The sequence below is a fragment of the Mytilus trossulus genome, chromosome 2 (assembly GCF_036588685.1).
Source record: "Mytilus trossulus isolate FHL-02 chromosome 2, PNRI_Mtr1.1.1.hap1, whole genome shotgun sequence".
Lineage (NCBI taxonomy): Eukaryota > Metazoa > Mollusca > Bivalvia > Mytilida > Mytilidae > Mytilus > Mytilus trossulus.
Window position 1 is genome coordinate 65,131,190 of NC_086374.1, and position 21,283 is coordinate 65,152,472.

General features: G+C 32.6%; 1 protein-coding gene across 1 annotated transcript; it reads left to right on the plus strand.

Annotated features, from left to right (window-relative positions):
* Positions 1–30: 30 nt before the first annotated feature.
* On the plus strand, positions 31–20,688 carry LOC134707793 (large ribosomal subunit protein eL28-like). Its single transcript, XM_063567837.1, has 5 exons — positions 31–74; positions 731–827; positions 13,218–13,341; positions 14,228–14,346; positions 20,558–20,688. The coding sequence occupies exons 2-5, from the start codon at positions 741–743 to the stop codon at positions 20,651–20,653; spliced, it is 426 nt and encodes a 141-aa protein (XP_063423907.1). The 5' UTR covers positions 31–74; positions 731–740; the 3' UTR covers positions 20,654–20,688.
* Positions 20,689–21,283: the final 595 nt, after the last annotated feature.

Here is a 21,283-nt window from a genome sequence, read left to right on the forward strand (position 1 = left end):
TTCTAATAATTTAAGTAACCGGAAAACAGCTGAAAGAAGTTCTGACAGGGCCTCTTTTTCACTGCTCACCTAAGGTATAACATGTGGATCTAACACGCTGCTTAACTTTGCAGTTTTCCACATTTATACCTAACAATTTTCCACTGAATGAAATAAAACAGTCTTTTCCCATAGTTTGGCAAAGGAAATGACTGTCAGAAATAATTTAAAATGAACCATTTAGTTTGAATTCCATAGTCTAAAAGGTTTCAGCTCTGTTCCCCCCTTTTTCTACTTTGGCCAAATTTATATTTCGTTCTTGTTCTGTTGAAATTCAGTTGCGCTTTTAAAACTGTATAATGGCTAGACACTTCTCGATTTTTTCACTTAAACATATCTCTAACAAACTGCATATGAAAATTTAGTTTCTGCATTATTTATAAATTATATCGTGCTTGAAGTTCAATTTGAAATAGTATTCCCTGCTCTTGTACATCAGCGATCACAGGCACTTGACCTTGATTGTTAAACCCATATACTTCATGATCAGTATAACACAAGGTATGTAAGTCGCATATTTCAAAAATGTCTCCCAGTTGTAAAATCAGTAGCATTGTCAGTTTATTTTCGACTGCCTCTGCATTACAAAATTTCCTTTATTTATGTCAGAGGTGAAGACTAAAATAGTACATCTACAGTAGTTGTGTATATGCAGCTGCCAATGTAAAGTATCTACTTTTGATATTTTCAGACCAGACAAAATGGCAATGTCTGCAGATCTACAGTGGTTAATCATCAGAAACAATTCCAGTTACTTGTTGAAAGGTAGCAGACAGACCTTCAGCACTGTAAGTATACTTAACAGGTTGGGCTCAAGTCATAAAACGTAGGGTGATCCCAGATTTATGGGGTAAACACGTTTTTCTGGAATCGAAAAACACCACAAAACTAGGGTATAAAACTTCTTACATTGTTTCCCCAGCAACTGTGAAAGAGAGCACCATGTCAGCTGTTGCGGTAAGTTTAATCCAACATGAACTTTTGTTAATGTCAAGTTGTTTGCCATTGCTTTACTTATTCTTTTGTGTAAGTCTCAGAATAAATAGGCTTCATAACCGGAAGTGTAAAAATCAAGTCATTTATCAATAATACCATCATTTCTTTACTTTCTAGATGAATTATCTTTCTCACTAACTTTGTCGACTAACATTGCACCATCTTGAACAACAATGCAAGTGCAGTATAAAACAAAGCTTTCTATTGATCAATTAATCTTTTGAGCTTTGTTAAATTCTATGGAGTGCAAAATTAACAAAACAATACCAAAAACGGTTCTAGTTTAAAAATATTTCAAACAATGGTTTCAGTACTTCTGCAAGTGATGACTTAAGTATTGACACCTCTTATGGGAGTATCATAAGTATACATATCATGTTTGATTTTTGGTGGTGCAACTTTAACATTTTTCTCTTCTCAAAATCTTTAACATTTAATTTTCAATTTCAAACACTGGTTTCAGTGCCTCTGCAAGTGATGACTTAAGTTATTGACACCTCTTATGGGAGTGAAGTTATCACAATGAATATAACAAGCTTACTTGTTTGACTGATGCAGTGGTATTGACATTTTGACAATTTTAATATTATCTAGCAAAAGGCTATCAATTTGTGCCTTTCATCTGTAAGATTTTCTGTAAAATGACTGAAACAATTGAATTATAATTGAATAATATTGATCCTGAATGTATAGATTATGGATGGTTGATGTCGATTTAAGTTTATCTACCACTGAAAAAGTGTTTGCTATTTCACCTTCAAAAAAACATTTTGCTTTATGAAAAGATTGTTATGCCCCTGCTGTAACAGAGGGGTCATCAAAATTTACTTCTGGACATCCAAAACAGTTTCACTTCCCCAAGTTTTGAATTCTGCAACCAAATATTATGAAACTGGCACAATGCCTACTACCACAAAATACAGATCCAGTTTGATTTTCAAACCTGTTACATTTTCTATTTCAAACACTGGTTTCAGTGCCTCTGCAAGTGATGACTGAAGTTATTGACACCTCTTATGGGAGTGAAGTTATCACAATGAATATAACAAGCTTACTTGTTTGACTGATGCAGTTACATACAAAATTATGATGATTTTGGATCATCTAACGAAAAACATAACATTTTGGCCCTTCATCTTAAGGTTTACTGCAGATCCTGAGGGTGAATTGGTTATGGTTGGTTGATTTATTATAAGTTTATCAACCACTGTCTCATTTCAACATAAACTAATTATGTGTTTCCTATTTCACCTCAAAAAAGTTAAAGAACGCCTAGGGTAGGTTAAACTTTTTGCTTTGAGGTTAATGAAAACATTTTTATGCCTGCTTTAGCCATAGTAGGAGGTGGTCATAAAGATTTTCTCCTGTATGTCCAAAAATGTGTTTCTGTTCTCAACTTTAGTTTTAAGCATCCACATATTATGAAACTTGTACACTATGACTACTCCCACAAACTACAATTGAAAATTGAATTTGGTGGTCAGAGTTGGCGAAAAGTGTCAGTCCTCAGGATTTCACCACCAAAATTTTCCATAGGACTGACACAATTTTAGTATTTTTCAATAGATTAATAGTGAGGACCAGCAAATTTTCTTCAAGGACCACCAGGGGAAAAAAGATTTCTCGAACTCTGGGTGGTGATACTTAAACCTTTCTGGAGTTATGCCGGTTTAAAAAAGAGAAAAATGTTGCAAATTTCCTGCATTCTGTAATTTAAGTTAAAGTAGCCTTAACTGTATGTTATGAAACTAGTACACAATTCTTATTAACACAAAATACAGATCAAGTTGGATTTTTGGTAGTGCCACTTTAACTGGTCTAACGTTAAAAAAACCTTCAAACCTGTTACATTTTCTATTTAAAAATCTGGTTTCAGTGCTTCTGCAAGTGATGACTTAAGTTATTGACACCTCTTATGGGAGTGAAGTTATCACAATGAATATAACAAGCTTACTTGATTGACTGATGCAGTGACATTGAAAATTTTGATAATTTTAATGTTATCTTTCAAAAGTCTATCAATTTGTGCCTTTCATCTGTAAGATTTTCTGTAGATCCTTTCTGTAAAATGACTGAAACAATTGAATTATAATTAAATAATATTGATCCTGAATGTATAGATTATGGATGGTTGATGTTGATTTAGTTTATCAACCACTGAGTCAGGCCAAAATAAAAGTTGTTAGTTATTACACCTTGGAAAAAACTTTTTGCTTCATGAAAACATTGTTATGCCCCTGCTGTAACAGAGGGGTGGGTCATCAAGATTTAATTCTGGACGTCCAAAACAGTTTCAGTTCCCCAAGTTTTAAATTCTGCAACCAAATATTATGAAACTTAAACACAATGCCTACTACCACAAAATACAGACCAGTTTAATTTTCAAACCAGTTACATTTTCTATATCAAACACTGGTTTCAGTGCCTCTGCAAGTGATGACTGAAGTTATTGACACCTCTTATGGGAGTGAAGTTATCACAATGAATATAACAAGCTTACTTGTGAGACTGATGCAGTGGCTTTGAAACACATGGTAATTTTGGATCATCACACGATAAGCTATCAATTTGTACCCTTCTGTAAGTTTTCTGTACGTAGATCCTTTCAGTAAAATGACAAAAGAATTGAATTGGTCTTGGACAAAATTGGTCATGAGTGTAGATAGATTATGGTTGGTTAATTTCATATAAGTTATTCAACCACTTTGTCAGGCCAAAATAGATTGATTTTGTGTTTCCTATTTTACCTCCAATTAAATTATGTACAATGTACCAGTAGTTAGTAAAAATATTTTCCTTTATGGAAACATTTTTATGCTGTGTCTGTAGCAGAGGAGTAATGAAGATTTACTCCTGTACATCCTTAAATCCCATAATTGGTTTCCATTATCTAACTTAAGTTTGCAGCAACCAAACATCACGAAACTTATACACAAGGCCAAATACCACAAATTACAGATCAAGTTTGAAATTTGGATTGCAGCATTGTCTGCTGGTGTGACTTTAACTTTTCTAGAGTTACTGTTGGTTTAAAACTGGTAAAATTGCTGAATTTATTTTTATTATGGACCTTAAGTACAAATGTAAGTCTCAACTGAAGGTCATTTAACTTGTACACTATGTTTATAAACCTTAAATACAGATAATCATAATGTCAGATTTTTGGTGGAGCCACTTCAATATTTCTAGTTTAAAAAGACCTCAAACTTTTTACATTTTCAATTTCAAAATCTGGTTTCAGTGCCTCTGCAAGTGATGACTTAAGTTATTGACACCTCTTATGGGAGTGAAGTTATCACAATGAATATAACAAGCTTACTTGTAAGACTGATGCAGTGGCATTGAAGATAATAATTTTAATATTATCTAGCTAAAGGCTATCAATTTGTGCCTTTCATCTGTAAGATTTTCTGTAGATTCTTTCTGTAAAATGACTGAAACAATTGAATTATAATTAAATAATATTGATCCTGAATGTATAGATTATGGATGGTTGATATTGATTTAGTTTATCAACCACTGAGTCAGGCCAAAATAAAAAGTGTTTGCTATTTCACCTTCGAAAAAACATTTTGCTATTTGAAAACATCGTTATGCCCCTGCTGTAGCAAAGGAGTCATCAAGATTAACTCCTGGACATCCAAAACTGTTTAGTTCCCCAAGTTTTAAATTCTGCAACCAAATATTGTGAAACTTAAACACAATGCCTACTACCACAAAATACAGATCCTGTTTGATTTTCAAACCAATTACATTTTCTATTTCAAACTATTTCAAACACGGGTGTCAGTGCTTCTGCAAGTGATGACTTAAGTTATTGACACCTCTTATGGGAGTATCATAAGTATACATATCATGTTTGATTTTTGGTGGTGCAACTTTAACATTTCTCTCTCCTCAAAATCTTTTACATTTAATTTTCTATATCAAACACTGGTTTCAGTGCCTCTGCAAATGATGACTTAAGTTATTGACACCTCTTATGGGAGTGAAGTTATCACAATGAATATAACAAGCTTACTTGTTTGACTGATGCAGTGGCATTTAAAATTATGATAATTTTGGATCTTCTAGCAAAATACATTACATTTTGGCCTTTCATCTTAAGTTTTCTGCAGATCCTTTAATTTCTGTGAAATGACTGAATGAATCGGTCTTGGAAAAAATTATCCTGAGTGTGAATTGGTTATGGTTGGTTGATTTATTATTAGTTTATCAAACACTGTGTCATGTCAACATAAACTAATTATGTGTTTCCTATTTCACCTCACAAAAATTCATTAAGAACGCTGAGGGTAGGTTACTTTTTGCTTTTAAGTTTATGAAAACATTTTTTATGCCTGCTTTAGCCATAGTAGCAGAGGGGTCATAAAGATTTTCTCCTGTTTGTCCAAAAATGTGTTCCTGTTCTCAACTTTAGTTTTAAGCATCCAAATATTATGAAACTTATACACTATGGCTACTCCCACAAAATACAATTGAAAATTGAATTTGGTGGTGATACTTTTACCTTACTAGAGTTACATGTATGCCAGTTTAAAAAAGAAAAAAAAATGTTGAAAATTTCCTGCATTCTGTAACTTAAGAACATGTAGCCTCAACTTTATGTTATGAAACTTGTACACAATGCTTATTAACACAAAATACAGATCAAGTTTGAATTATAATTAAATAATATTGATCCTGAATGTATAGATTATAAATGGTTGATGTTGATTTAGTTTATCAACCACTGAGTGAGGCCAAAATAAATAGTGTTTGCTATTTCACCTTCGAAAAAATTGTTATGCCCCTAGCTGTAACAGAGATGTCATCAAGATTTACTCCTGGACATTCAAAACAGTTTCAGTTCCCCAAGTTTTAAATTCTGCAACCAAATATTATGAAACTTAAACACAATGCCTTCTACCACTAAATACAGGTGATATCCAGTTTGATTTTCAAACCTGTTATATTTTCTATATCAAACACTGGTTTCAGTGACTCTGCAAGTGATGACTTAAGTTATTGACACCTCTTATGGGAGTGAAGTTATCACAATGAATATAACAAGCTTACTTGTGAGACTGATGCAGTGACATTGAAAATTTTGATAATTTCAATATTATCTATCAAAATGCTATCAACTTGTGCCTTTCATCTGTAAGATTTTCTGTAGATCCTTTCTGTGAAATAACTGAAACGTTTGAATTATAAGTGAACAATAATGACCCTGAATGGTTGGTTGATTTTGTTTTAGTTTAGAAACCACTGAGTTGGATCTATTAAATAGTGTGTTTGCTATTTCACTTTCAAAAAAACTTATTGCTTCATACAACCATTGTTATGCCCCTGCTGTAGCAGAGATCAAGATTTACTCCTGCACATCAAAGAATCAGTTTCAGTGCCCCAAGTTTTAAATTCTGCAGTTAAATATTATGAAACTTATACACAATGCCTACTAGATCAAGTTTGACTTTCAAACCTTTATTTCAAACACGGGTGTCAGTGCCTCTGCAAGTGATGACTTAAGTTATTGACACCTCTTATGGGAGTGAAGTTATCACAATGAATATAACAAGCTTACATGTTTGACTGATGCAGTGGCATTTAAATTGATGATAATTCTGGATCATCAAGCAAAAGGCTATCATTTTGTGCCCTTCTGTAAGTTTTTCAGCAGATCCTTTCTGTTAAAAGACTAAAAGAATTGAAATGGTCTTGTATTAGTTTATCAACTAAAGTCTTGCCAAAATAAATAAAGTGTTTCCTCTTCCACCTTCAAAGAAAAGGGTAGTGTTGGTAGGTTAAACCATTTGCTAGATGAAAACAATTTTAACCGCCTGCTGTAGCAGAGGGGTCATTAAGGTTTACTTCTGTACATCCCTATGTCCCAAATTCATGAAAATTGGTTTCCTTTCTCTAACTTTAGTTTGCTGCAACTAAATATGAAACTTGATACACAAAATACAGATCATGTTCAATTTTTGGTGGAGTCCCTTTCGCCGTTCTAGTTTAAAAAGATCTCAAACCTTTATATTTTCTATTTTAAACTCTGGTTTCAGTGCCTCTGCAAGTGATGACTTAAGTTATTGACACCTCTTATGGGAGTGAAGTTATCACAATGAATATAACAAGCTTACTTGTTTGACTGATGCAGTGGTATTGAAAACCATGATAAATTTTTATCATCTTGCAAAAGGCTATCAATTTGTTCCTTTCATCTGCAAGACTTTCTGTAGATCCTTTCTGTAAAATGACAAATTGAATTATAATTTAATTATATTGATCCTGAATGTATAGATAATAGTTGGTTGATTTTGTTTTAGTTTAGCAACCACTGAGTTGGGCCAAATAAATAGTGTGTTTGCTATTTCACTTTCAAAAAAACTTTTTGCTTTATGAAATCATTGTTATCCCCTGCTGTAGCAGAGGGGTCATCAAGATTTACTACTACACATCCAAAAATCGGTTTTAGTTCCCCAAGTTATAAATTCTGCAGTCAAATATTATGAAACTTATACACAATGCCTACCAAAACAAATACCCATCAAGTTTGATTTTCCAACCTATAACATTTTCTATTTCATACAACGGCTTCAGTGACTCTGCAAGTGATGACTTAAGTTATTGACACCTCTTATGGGAGTGAAGTTATCACAATGAATATAACAAGCTTACTTGTTTGACTGATGCAGTGGCATTGAAAATTATGATAAATTTGGATAAAAAAAATTAGGTAAACTAAGAGTATGTAGGTGATAACATTTGTTCAATGAAAACATGGTTAATGATCCCTCCATGGCAGAGGGGTCTTTCAGTACATCTGTACGTCACAAAATTGATTTTTGTTCTCTAACTTGGAGTTGCTGCAACTAAATATTTTGAATCTTAAACACAATGCTTATTCATTTTAACACAAAATACAGATCAAGTTTTATTTTTGGTGGTGCCACTTTAACCATACTTGTTTAAAAGTACCTCAGACCTGTTACATTTTCTATTTCACACTCTGGTTTCAGTGCCTCTGCAAGTGATGACTGAAGTTATTGACACCTCTTATGGGAGTGAAGTTATCACAATGAATATAACAAGCTTACATGTTTGACTGATGCAGTGGCATTTAAATTGATGATAATTCTGGATCATCAAGCAAAAGGCTATCATTTTGTGCCCTTCTGTAAGTTTTTCAGCAGATCCTTTCTGTTAAAAGACTAAAAGAATTGAAATGGTCTTGTATTAGTTTATCAACTAAAGTCTTGCCAAAATAAATAAAGTGTTTCCTCTTCCACCTTCAAAGAAAAGGGTATGGTTGGTAGAATAATCCATTTGCTAGATGAAAACAATTTTAACCCCCTGCTGTAGCAGATGGGTCATTAAGGTTTACTTCTGTACATCCCTATGTCCCAAAATTCATGAAAATTGGTTTCCGTTCTCTAACTTTAGTTTGATGCAACCAAATATGAAACTTGATACACAAAATACAGATCATGTTAGATTTTTGGTGGTGTCCCCTTTAATAGTTGTTCTAGTTTAAAAAGACCTCAGACCTTTTACATTTTCTATTTCAAACACTGGTTTCAGTGCCTCTGCAAGTGATGACTTAAGTTATTGACACCTCTTATGGGAGTGAAGTTATCACAATGAATATAACAAGCTTACTTGTTTGACTGATGCAGTGGTATTGAAAATTATGATAATTTTGGATAAAAAAAATTAGGTAGAGTATGAAGGTGATAACAATAACATTTGCTCCATGAAAACGTTTTTTATGATCCCTTCATAGCAGAGGGGTCTTTCAGTACATCTGTTTGTCCCAAAATTGTTTTTTGTTCTCTAACTGAAGTTTGCTGCAACAAAATATTTTGAACCTTGAACACAATGCTTACCTTTTTAACACAAAATACAGATCAAGTTTTATTTTTGGTGGTGCCACTTTAACCATACTTGTTTAAAAGTACCTCAAACCTTTAACATTTTCTATTTCACACTCTGGTTTCAGTGCCTCTGCAAGTGATGACTTAAGTTATTGCAGGGTTTCCCCTGGGTCAATAGTTTTTTTCGCCACCTCTTTCGCCAAAACAAAATATTTTTCGCCACTTTATAATTTTTTTCGCCAAGTATCACATATATCTATTTTTTTTTAATTTTCCTTTTTGCCAGCCCCCCCCCCCCTAAAAAAGAAGTGGTTTTTACAACAAAACGAAGCATCTTATCACTTGGAATTGAGACCTCGTCTAATGTGTAGTAATTACATTGTAGGGTTATTTCATGCAAACCTTTTGAATAGATTTCTTCATAAACATGATAACGACAGTTTTCTTTTTTAGACTATCGTAAATAAGTAAAACTACATGAATATACTTGAAACATGTGTGTCACTGAAACGACTTTGAAGTACCCACTTAAATCAATGATCTATATGAAAGTTAAATGATAAAGTTTTAAATCAGAGACCTTTCTTGCTTTTGAACATTTTTCGTCATAGCAACAATTTTCTTTTCTGGACTTTCATTAAAGAGGAGGCGTAAAAATTTTGCTTCAAACACGTGCTTCGCAAAGTGGTTTATACATCCTTTTTGTGACAAGTGACAGAAGCCATTTAACCATATCATTTTGTCATATCATACAATCAACACCTTTATTAATTAGTCCTTTGATGTCGATAAGGCCAAAAAAAAAAGTAGGTGTGTTTCCGGTCGCCCGACCGACCCTAATTTTTTGGCGCTGACCCTAACTTTTTTTTCCCGGAAAAAAAATAAAAAATAAAAAAATCCGGATTTTTTTCGTTTTTTTCCGGAAACGGTTTTTGTTTAGTATAGCCTTTGAATGGCATCTTTTAAACGTTTGATTTCAAATAAAATTTTAATACAGTAAGCATTTGTGTGATACAGATTGAAGTCAAACAACGGCATGGCTTCTGCTATGGCCATCAGTCAAAGTGTGTTATAGGAATAAAATTGACAGTATAACAAGTTTACAATGTTTTGGCATTTACTTCTGACAGTCTTTTCTAATACAAGAGGGAAGCCAAACGTTCAATTTAGGATTAAATTTACTTTTAATATCTGATATTTGCTCAACCATAGCCCCAAAACTCAATTTGTAATTGATTTTCTTTTAAACAGCTAGTATATAATCAAAATTTCAAAGATTTTCACCCATCCCTCTATCATGTTATTAATATTTGGTATTTGTAGAAAAGCTGGCATCAGTTCTGTGAACTAAATTGTCTGAAAGAAACTGATTATAAAACAGGTCTTTGCTGAGACAGACTTTGATGGGCTTTCTGTGTAAGACTATAGCCTGACCCGTACAGATGGCGTATCAGTTCTGAAAAGTTTGAAAATTTTATAAGCTGGAAGTCCTGGCCAAGTCTTCTGCAACTTTTGAACATGGACTATTCATATCTTGTATACTTTATACAATGAACTGATGAAAATAACCTGATAGAATAACAAACTGATTATAAAAATACACAAAAAACAACCGAAGCAGGCCAGTAAAAAAAAAAAAAAAAAAAAAAAAAATACCTACCTACCGACCCTAATTTTTTTGGGCATGCAACAGGAAACACACCTATTTTTTTTTTTTGGCCTAGCTATGTATGAAATCAGCTGATTATTGATTTTTTTGTCAAAATCTTAACGAGTTCAAGGTGAATTCTGAGTATTGTCTGATCGGTAAAGTCAGAGAAACCCGAAAAAAGATAAATAAACAAGATGTCTGAAAATAAATCGTTATATATATTTCTATCGCCGAATTTTAATCGCCACAATTATTATTTTTTCGCAAATTGCGAAAATGGCGACCGCCAGCGGAAACCCTGAGTTATTGACACCTCTTGTGGGAGTGAAGTTATCACAATGAATATAACAAGCTTACTTGTAAGACTGATGCAGTGACATTGAAATTGATGATAATTCTGGATCATCAAGCAAAAGGCTATCATTTTGTCAGCAGATCCTTTCTGTTAAAAGACTAAAAGAATTGAAATGGTCTTGGACAAAATAATTTCTGAGTGTGCATAGATTATGGTCGGTTGATTTCATATTAGTTTATCCACTCAAGTCTTGCCAAAATAAATAAATAATGTGTTTCCTCTTCCACCTTCAAAGAAAAGGGTAGGGTTGGTAGAATAATCCATTTGCTAGATGAAAACAATTTTAACCCCCTGCTGTAGCAGAGGGGTCATTAAGGTTTACTCCTGAACATCCCTGTGTCCCAAAATTCATGGAAATTGTTTCTGTTCTCTAACTTTAGTTTGATGCAACCAAATATGAAACTTGATACACAAAATACAGATCATGTTAGATTTTTGGTGGTGTCCCCTTTAATAGTTGTTCTAGTTTAAAAAGACCTCCGACCTTTTATATTTTCTATTTCAAACACTGGTTTCAGTGCCTCTGCAAGTGATGACTTAAGTTATTGACACCTCTTATGGGAGTGAAGTTATCACAATGAATATAACAAGCTTACTTGTTTGACTGATGCAGTGGCATTGAAAATTAGGATAATTTTGGATAAAAAAAATTAGGTAGAGTATGAAGGTGATAACAATAACATTTGCTCCATGAAAACATTTTTTATGATCCCTTCATAGCAGAGGGGTCTTTCAGTACATCTGTGTGTCCCAAAATTGTTTTTTGTTCTCTAACTAAAGTTTGCTGCAACTAAATATTTTGAATCTTAAACACAATGCTCATTCATTTTAACACAAAATACAGATGTTTTATTTTTGGTGGTGCCACTTTAACCATACTTGTTTAAAAGTACCTCAGACTTTTTACATTTTCTATATCAAACACTGGTTTCAGTGCCTCTGCAAGTGATGACTTAAGTTATTGACACCTCTTATGGGAGTGAAGTTATCACAATGAATATAACAAGCTTACTTGTTTGACTGATGCAGTGGCATTGAAAAACATGATAATTTTGGATTAAAACAAATTAGGTAGAGTATGTAGGTACAATGTAATAACATTTGCTCCATGAAAACATGTTTTATGATCCCTTCACAGCAGAGGGGTCTTTTAGTACATCTGTATGTCCTAAAATTGTTTTAAACAGAATTTCTGGGACAAAAATGTCTCATTGATTTGGAAATGTACAGCGGGCAGGTAGGTGGCTGGTCGAGTGGGGGGCAGTCAAATGTTGTCCGTGCATTTACTCCTGAACCGTTCAACCAAAGCTTTTAAAATTTTAATATGTTGTTACTTCAACTTACTGATGACAAAATAGAGGTCAAGTTCAATGATGATGATTTTGACTTATCGTTAAGGAGTTATGGTTCTTCAAAGATTGAAAAATTGTGTTTCCAGTCATGATGTTGAATTTACTATTGAACCATTCAACCATAGCTTTTAAATTTAAATATGTTGTTACTGATGACAAAATAAAGGTTAATTCGGATATCGAATATTTTCACGTTCACCGTTCATCAGTTATTGTTCTTGTGATATTAAAAAATACCAGGACACGAATAAATTTTAATAATTCTAGTTTGCTGTCACTCTGACAGCCTCTTGTTTGTTCTCTAACTTAAGATTTTAACACAAAATACAGATCAAGTTTTATTTTTGGTGGTGCCACTTTAACCATACTTGTTTAAAAGTACCTCAAACCTTTAACATTTTCTATTTCACACTGGTTTCAGTGCCTCTGCAAGTGATGACTGAAGTTATTGACACCTCTTATGGGAGTGAAGTTATCACAATGAATATAACAAGCTTACTTGTTTGACTGATGCAGTGGCATTGAAATTGATGATAATTTCCAATCATCAAACAAAAGGCTATCATTTAGTGCTTTTTACCTGGCATTTTTGCTGCAGATCTCTTATTGTGAAATTGATAAAACAGTTAAAATGTAGTAAGATAACTAGACTACATAAACTTGTAAAGTTTGAAAAATATTTTGTTAAACTGATTTTACAAAAAGAGAGCCAGAGTTAATATTTTAAAATCTTCTATTGGTAAACATAATTATGTTGGTAGGGTAAGTGGTGTCTTTGTCCAAATGGTCTTATTTTGTTAGTTACTTCTTATACAGATCACTTCAGACAAACAAACGAAAATACACTGTAGAAGGGTCCTTGATTTTCAAAATACTTAGAAATGTTATTAGAAGAATAACTCTTGTATGCTGTACGAAGGTCTTAAATTATAACCATATATGTCTCAACATGTAATTCTATTTTTCAGGAACCCAATAATCTTAAAGCAAAGAATTGCTTCCGTTATAATGGTTTAGTTAACCGAAAAACTGTTGGCGTTGAGCCAGCTAAAGATGGTAAAGGTGTGGTCATGATTACTAAAAATAGCAAAGGTAAGTTGGACTTGAGAAAAGAACTATTAATGCAGATGTCAGAGGTCTTTGTAGAATATCTATATTGTTCTTGAACATAATGATTCCCTTCAAAAATAGATGGTGTGTCCCATGACAAAACTGATGAGTCTGGGCATGGACATCTCCTTATTGTTGTCATTGCCAAGTCTGTTGAAAAAGTTAAATGTGCTATTTTGACAACATTATATTGATACACGTATTTCAACATTTGTTTTGATAATTGATAATAAATACCTTGCTATCACAAGCCATCATTTCTATGATTTGAGTTACCCAAGTAAGGTCATGACACCTGCTAATACTGGCCAGTTTCATTTTTTGCATTCAAAGTAATTAAGTTGTTTCACTCATCATGATTGAAGAATATATTGTATAAATCTAACTTGTAATTTGTTTGTGCAGATAAACCTTACTTTGTTATCACCCCTGATTCCTTAGACATTAGTAAAACTTTATTACAATCTTTAAACTTCATGAACTTAAAGAAGGTAAATTTGTACATCTAAGTACTTATTGCTACTAATATCTCAATACTAGAATCTTTCCTTTCTTGAAATTCTTTTTCCTTTATTGAAAAAAAATATTGAAATATATATTTAGGGGTAAAATATTTCTTTTAGCAAAACAAAGTATGATAACAGCATAAACATAATTATTCAGTATGATGCATGTACATCAGTCAAACAGGCAACATTTTCATCCAAATTAAAGGGTCTGAAAATTTGAAGGATTAATTTACTGGTAGCATTTGCAATAGGCAGGCTAGTTATATTGCGAATAACCCCATTGAACAGGTCAGTTTACAAAAAGATTTTGTATTGAATGATAAGCCAGATAAATTGTAATTGTTGGTTTTTTATTGAAGGCTACAGAAAACCCAACAAAACCTACACCAGAGTAGAACTGAAGAAAGGTGCCAGGAGAACAATGGCTTCCATCAGAACTCTTATTAGAAATAAAAGATACAGGAAAGATCTTAAAATGGTTTGTACTATTTTTCATGGAAAATAAATTAATAAGATTCTGAAAAGTGTCCAAGGGAAGTCACTGAACTGCAAATTTTTTTCTTATGAATGCCAAATAGTGTCCATTTAAAAAAAAAAAAAAAAAAAAAAGGACAATGGATCAAAATGTGCATAACTAGTTTTAAATTGCTATTTTATTTGTTCGCTCTAAATATAATGAAATATTTGCCACTGAAAATTGAGCAATCAGTCAAGATGTAGTTGTATGTGTTAGAAATTGAACTTGCAATTATGCTTGATATATAACCATTACATGTGCCACTCTTACCTAGTATCTAGTGTCTACTTACCCCAGTATCTAGTGTCTACTTACCCAGTATCTAGTGTCTACTTATCTAGTATCTAGTGTCTACTTACCCAGTACCTAGTGTCTGCTTACCTAGTATCTAGTGTCTACTTACCCAGTATCTAGTGTCTACTTACCCAGTATCTAGTGTCTACTTACCTAGTATCTAGTGTCTACTTACCTAGTATCTAGTGTCTACTTACCCAGTATCTAGTGTCTATTTGAAAGCAGAAATAGCTGTTGATACAGATCACTAAAACTTTCCCTCAGATTTTCTTGGATATCGGCGTTGATCTTTCTTTTTTTTAGAATCTAACTACTTCAAACATGTTCCCCACCAATGAATAGCCATAAATATTGTTAAAATCACTAATGTAATATCCTGTTATTATCTATTTTTATACGACCGCAAATTTTGAAAAAATTTCGTCGTATATTGCTATCACGTTGGCGTCGTCGTCGTCGTCGTCCGAATACTTTTAGTTTTCGCACTCTAACTTTAGTAAAAGTGAATAGAAATCTATGAAATTTTAACACATGGTTTATGACCATAAAAGGAAGGCTGGTATAGATTTTGGGAGTTTTGGTCCCAACATTTTAGGAATTAGGGGCCAAAAAGGGCCCAAATAAGCATTTTCTTGGTTTTCGCACTATAACTTTAGTTTAAGTTAATAGAAATCTATGAAATTTTGACACAAGGTTTATGACCACAAAAGAAAGGTTGGGATTGATTTTGGGAGTTTTGGTTTCAACAGTTTAGGAATTAGGGGCCAAAAAAGGGCCCAAATAAGCATTATTCTTGGTTTTCGCACAATAACTTTAGTTAAAGTAAATAGAAATCAATGAAATTTAAACACAATGTTTATGACCACAAAAGGAAGGTTGGTATTGATTTTGGGAGTTTCGGTCCCAACAGTTTAGGAATTAGGGGCCAAAAAGGTACCCAAATAAGCATTTTTCTTGGTTTTCGCACCATAGCGTTAGTATAAGTAAATAGAAATCTATGAAATTTAAACACAAGGTTTATGATTATTAAAGGAAGGTTGGTATTGATTTTGGGAGTTTTAGTCCCAACAGTTAAGGAAAAAGGGGTCCAAAGGGTCCAAAATTAAATTTTGTTTGATTTCATCAAAATTGAATAATTGGGGTTCTTTAATATGCCGAATCTAACTGTGTATGTAGATTCTTAATTTTTGGTCCCGTTTTCAAATTGGTCTACATTAAGGTCCAAAGGGTCCAAAATTAAACTTAGTTTGATTTTAACAAAAATTGAAACCTTTGGGTTCTTTGATATGCTGAATCTAAAAATGTACTTAGATTTTTTATTATTGGCCCAGTTTTCAAGTTGGCCCAAATCGAGGTCCAAAATTAAACATGGTTTGATTTCATCAAAAATTGAATAATTGGGGTTCTTTGATATGCCAAATCTAACTCAGTGATCGGGAAGGACGTGCGCCCTGCGCCTATAGCGCATATTTACCAGAACTGGCGCACGATATTTTTCACATCGTTTCGAAACGTTTAGATATCGTCAAATAGTTTTCCGATCGTGTTCCGTGCCGCCATGTGTGTGTACACAACTGTATAATGTTCCTCCAATCATAGGAGCACCCATATATTTTTAGGACGTCTCGGTTGTTTTCCTATGGTAATAGAACCATGCGGTTTAACGTCTCGGGTGTTTTCCTATGGTAATAATAGAACCATGCGGTTTAGCTGATAACCCAAAAAAACGCAATTAACCATCATTCATGATATAATTTTTTTATAAACAACTTAACATTTGTGAAATTTGGCTATTACAGACGAAATTTAACTCTAATAATAATCTTTTAATTTAGTTTAGCTTGCTATTATTTCGATTGAAAACCCCTTAAGCCTTTTTATGAAAAAAGTTTTTGTCTCCATAAAAGGCGCTTAACTGTCCTTGTCATTTTTTGGTCTTTGGCTCGTTTTGACATTTTGTAAACATGACTTCAGCGAATTATTGTTTTGTTCTATCAATTAATGGTACTCTCTATTGTTATTCTTGTCATCTTGATGAAGTAATAATAATAATACAAGAAGAGCAGAGGACATTCCTGAAATGTCCTCTAATACGGAACGACTGGAATGAGTATGGTATCAACGAAGACCCAAATTTAATGTTAAAAAAAACGAACATGAACAAGCCAAGGCAACAGTAACAGTTTAAATATTGTAAATAAAGGTTTATCTTTAATATTGTCCGTTTTGGAAGAAGTTATTGTATATTCATTGAAATTACAGAATCACAGGAACAATATTATTTAAAATCATAAAGGTAAACTTGTACCAACACCTGTTTTCCAAAACATGAGAAAATAATGATACTTTTTATTTTTTTACAGAAGTCAATTCGAATGGCCCACTCATTTGACAACATGGCCCATTATTTTTTAAAATGGCCCATTGAATTTAATTTGAGGGGCCCTGGGCCCAAAGTGAAAAAAAACTTCCAGATCACTGTAACTGTGTATGTAGATTCTTAATTTTTGGTCCAGTTTTAAAATTGGTCTAAATTAAAGTGCAAAGGGTCCAAAATTAAACTAAGATTGTTTTTAACAAAAAATAAATTCTTGGGCCTCTTTGATATGCTGAATCTAAACATGTACTTAGATTTTTGATTATGGGCCCAGTTTTCAAGTTGGTCCAAATCAGGATCTAAAATTATTATATTAAGTATTGTGCAATAGCAGTCTTTTCAATTGCACAGTATTGTGCAATGGCAAGAAATATCTAATTTCACAATATTGTGATATAGCAATTTTTTTTTTAATTAAGAGTTATCTTTCTTTGTCCAGTATAGTAAGCAAGAAATATCTGCAAGAATTTTTTTTAATTGGAGTTATCTTTCTTTGTCCAGAATCAACTTAAATCTTTGTTATATACAATATACAATGTATATTCACTTTTTACTACCAACTGATAAATTTAAATAATCTTTACCATTCAGTGATAACAAGCAGTTTTTTTACATCTTAATATTTTATGATGTATTTAAATGAGTAGTAATTGTTGCAAACTCCATTAGAATATTTTAATTGAAATTAGTTTTGGAATAAGGGAAAGGGGGATGTGATTAAAAAATTGGGTTCAATTTTTATCATTTGAAATTTCATAAATAAAAAGAAAATTTCTTCAAACATTTTTTGGAGAGGATTAATATTCAACAGCATAGTGAATTGCTCTAAGAGAAAACAAAAATTTTAAGTTCATTTGAATACATTCATTCTGTGTCAGAAACCTATGCTGTGTCAACTATTTAATCACAATCCAAATTTAGAGCGGAATCCAGCTTGAATGTTGTGTCCATACTTGCCCCAACCGTTCAGGGTTCAACCTCTGCGGTCGTATAAAGCTACGCCCTGCGGAGCATCTGGTTCAAACATCTTCTCCTCTGAAACTGCTGAATGGATTTGAATGAAACTTGGCAAGATTGTTCCTTAGATTATCCTGCACTAAGTGTGTGCTTCGATTTTTGATCCGTCAAAAAACATGGCCGCCGTTACTTAAAATAGAACATAGGGGTCAAATGCAGTTTTTGGCTTATATCTCAAAAACGAAAGCATTTAGAGCAAATCTGACATGGGGTAAAAATGTTCATTAGGTCAATATCTATCGGCCCTAAAATTTTCAGATGAATCAAACAACCCATTGTTGGGTTGCTGCCACTTAATTGGTAATTTTAAGGAAATTTTGCAGTTTTTGGTCATTATCTTGAATATTATTATAGATAAAGATAAACTGTAAACAGCAAAAATAATCAGAAAAGTAAGATCTACAAATAAGTTAATATGACCAAAATTGTCAATTGACCCCTTAAGGGGTTATTGTCTTTTAATGACAATTTTTCACAATTTGTTCATCACAATTGCTAACTTTAAAAAATCTTCTCCTCTGAAACAATTGAATGGATTTGGATGAAACTTAGCATGATTGTTCCTAAGATTATCCAGCACAAAGTTTGTGCTTGTATTTTTGATCCATCAAAAAATATGGCCGCCGTTACTTAAAATAGAACATAGGGGTCAAATGCAGTTTTTATACGACCGCAAATTTTGAAAAAATTTTCGTCGTATATTGCTATAACGTTGGCGTCATCGTCGTCGTCGTCCGAATACTTTTAGTTTTCGCACTCTAACTTTAGTAAAAGTGAATAGAAATCTATGAAATTTTAACACAAGGTTTATGACCATAAAAGGAAGGCTGGTATTGATTTTGGGAGTTTTGGTCCCAACATTTTAAGAATTAGGGGCCAAAAAGGGCCCAAATAAGTAATTTCTTGGTTTTCACACTATAACTTTAGTTTAAGTTAATAGAAATCTATGAAATTTTGACACAAGGTTTATGACCACAAAAGAAAGGTTGGGATTGATTTTGGGAGTTTTGGTTTCAACAGTTTAGGAATTAGGGGCCAAAAAAGGGCCCAAATAAGCATTATTCTTGGTTTTCGCACAATAACTTTAGTTAAAGTAAATAGAAATCAATGAAATTTAAACACAATGTTTATGGCCACAAAAAGAAGGTTGGTATTGATTTTGGGAGTTTTGGTCCCAACAGTTAAGGAAAAAGGGGCCCAAAGGGTCCAAAATTAAACTTTGTTTGATTTCATCAAAATTGAATAATTGGGGTTCTTTAATATGCCGAATCTAACTGTGTATGTAGGTTCTTAATTTTTGGTCCCGTTTTCAAATTGGTCTACATTAAGGTCCAAAGGGTCCAAAATTTAACTTAGTTTGATTTAACTAAAATTGAAACCTTGGGGTTCTTTGATATGCTGAATCTAAAAATGTACTTAGATTTTTGATTATTGGCCCAGTTTTCAAGTTGGCCTAAATCGAGGTCCAAAATTAAACATTGTTTGATTTCATCAAAAATTGAATAATTGGGGTTCTTTGATATGCCAAATCTAACTGTGTATGTAGATTCTTAATTTTTGGTCCAGTTTTAAAATTGGTCTAAATTAAAGTGCAAAGGGTCCAAAATTAAACTAAGTTTAATTTTAACAAAAATTAAATTCTTGGGCCTCTTTGATATGCTGAATCTAAACATGTACTTATATTTTTGATTATGGGCCCAGTTTTCAAGTTGGTCCAAATCAGGATCTAAAATTATTATATTAAGTATTGTGCAATAGCAAGTCTTTTCAATTGCACAGTATTGTGCAATGGCAAGAAATATCTAATTTCACAATATTGTGAAATTGCAAATTTTTTTTTAATTAAGAGTTATCTTTCTTTGTCCAGTATAGTAAGCAAGAAATATCTGCAAGAATTTTTTTTAATTGGAGTTATCTTTCTTTGTCCAGAATCAACTTAAATCTTTGTTATATACAATATACAATGTATTTTCACTTTTTACTACCAACTGATAAATTTAAATAATCTTTACCATTCAGTGATAACAAGCAGTTTTTTTACATCTTAATATTTTATGATGTATTTAAATGAGTAGTAATTGTTGCAAACTCCATTAGAATATTTTAATTGAAATTAGTTTTGGAATAAGGGAAAGGGGGATGTGATTAAAAAATTGGGTTCAATTTTTATCATTTGAAATTTCATAAATAAAAAGAAAATTTCTTCAAACATTTTTTTGAGAGGATTAATATTCAACAGCATAGTGAATTGCTCTAAGAGAAAACAAAAATTTTAAGTTCATTTGAATACATTCATTCTGTGTCAGAAACCTATGCTGTGTCAACTTTTTAATCACAATCCAAATTTAGAGCGGAATCCAGCTTGAATGTTGTGTCCATACTTGCCCCAACCGTTCAGGGTTCAACCTCTGCGGTCGTATAAAGCTACGCCCTGCGGAGCATCTGGTTCTCACATGTTCCTGATGTGTTTTATTATTATTTCAGGCTGCAGTCCGAAGAGCAAGTGCCATTATAAGAAGTCAGAGACCAGTCACAGTTAGAAAAGCTGGTAGTCAAAAGAAGACTGGCGCTAAGAAATAGACTCTTTGATGAGAAAATAAAAAAAATAATTTTAATCTTATTTTATTTCATGCTTGGAACAACTAGAATAGGAACAGACTTTCCATAAAGATACACATTAACTCTGTGGTATTGATGGCTGACTATAATAGACACTCACTTTCAATATATGAAATCAAACCAAACATACATACACGCTGATAGTAAAAATACAGCATTATTATACCCTTTATCAAAACAATGTATTAATTATAAACCAACAAGAAGATGTGAAAGTCAGTTTCTAAACTATACACCTAGAAAAAAAGTAGAGCAACACTGCTATGAAAACAATGTAAAATGACATGATTATAGAATGTGTATATTAAATTTGGGTTTTACCAAATACTTTTCATCCGTTTTAGGTTTTAAATTGAATTCATGGTATTAACCAATTTTTCATCCAATATTAATGCTACATGGATAGGACGTAACAGCTGCATGGAAATTGTTTCTCACGCTTTTCACAAAAAAATGTAAATTTTGCAGGACTCATTTTTTCCTAAACATTAACCCTGCAATAAATACAGATTTTTTAGGCATTAAACTCGTTCAGAACTGTTTGAAATGGCTAGTTAAACACACATTGTCTGTATCAGATATTTAGTTTGC

Coding starts and splice junctions, on each gene's coding strand:
- LOC134707793 (XM_063567837.1), top strand. CDS start 741: ATGGCAATGTCTGCAGATCTACAGTGGTTAATCATCAGAAACAATTCC. Junction 13,342..14,227: donor GATTACTAAAAATAGCAAAG/GTAAGTTGGACT, acceptor TTTTTATTGAAG/GCTACAGAAAACCCAACAAA. Junction 14,347..20,557: donor ACAGGAAAGATCTTAAAATG/GTTTGTACTATT, acceptor TTATTATTTCAG/GCTGCAGTCCGAAGAGCAAG.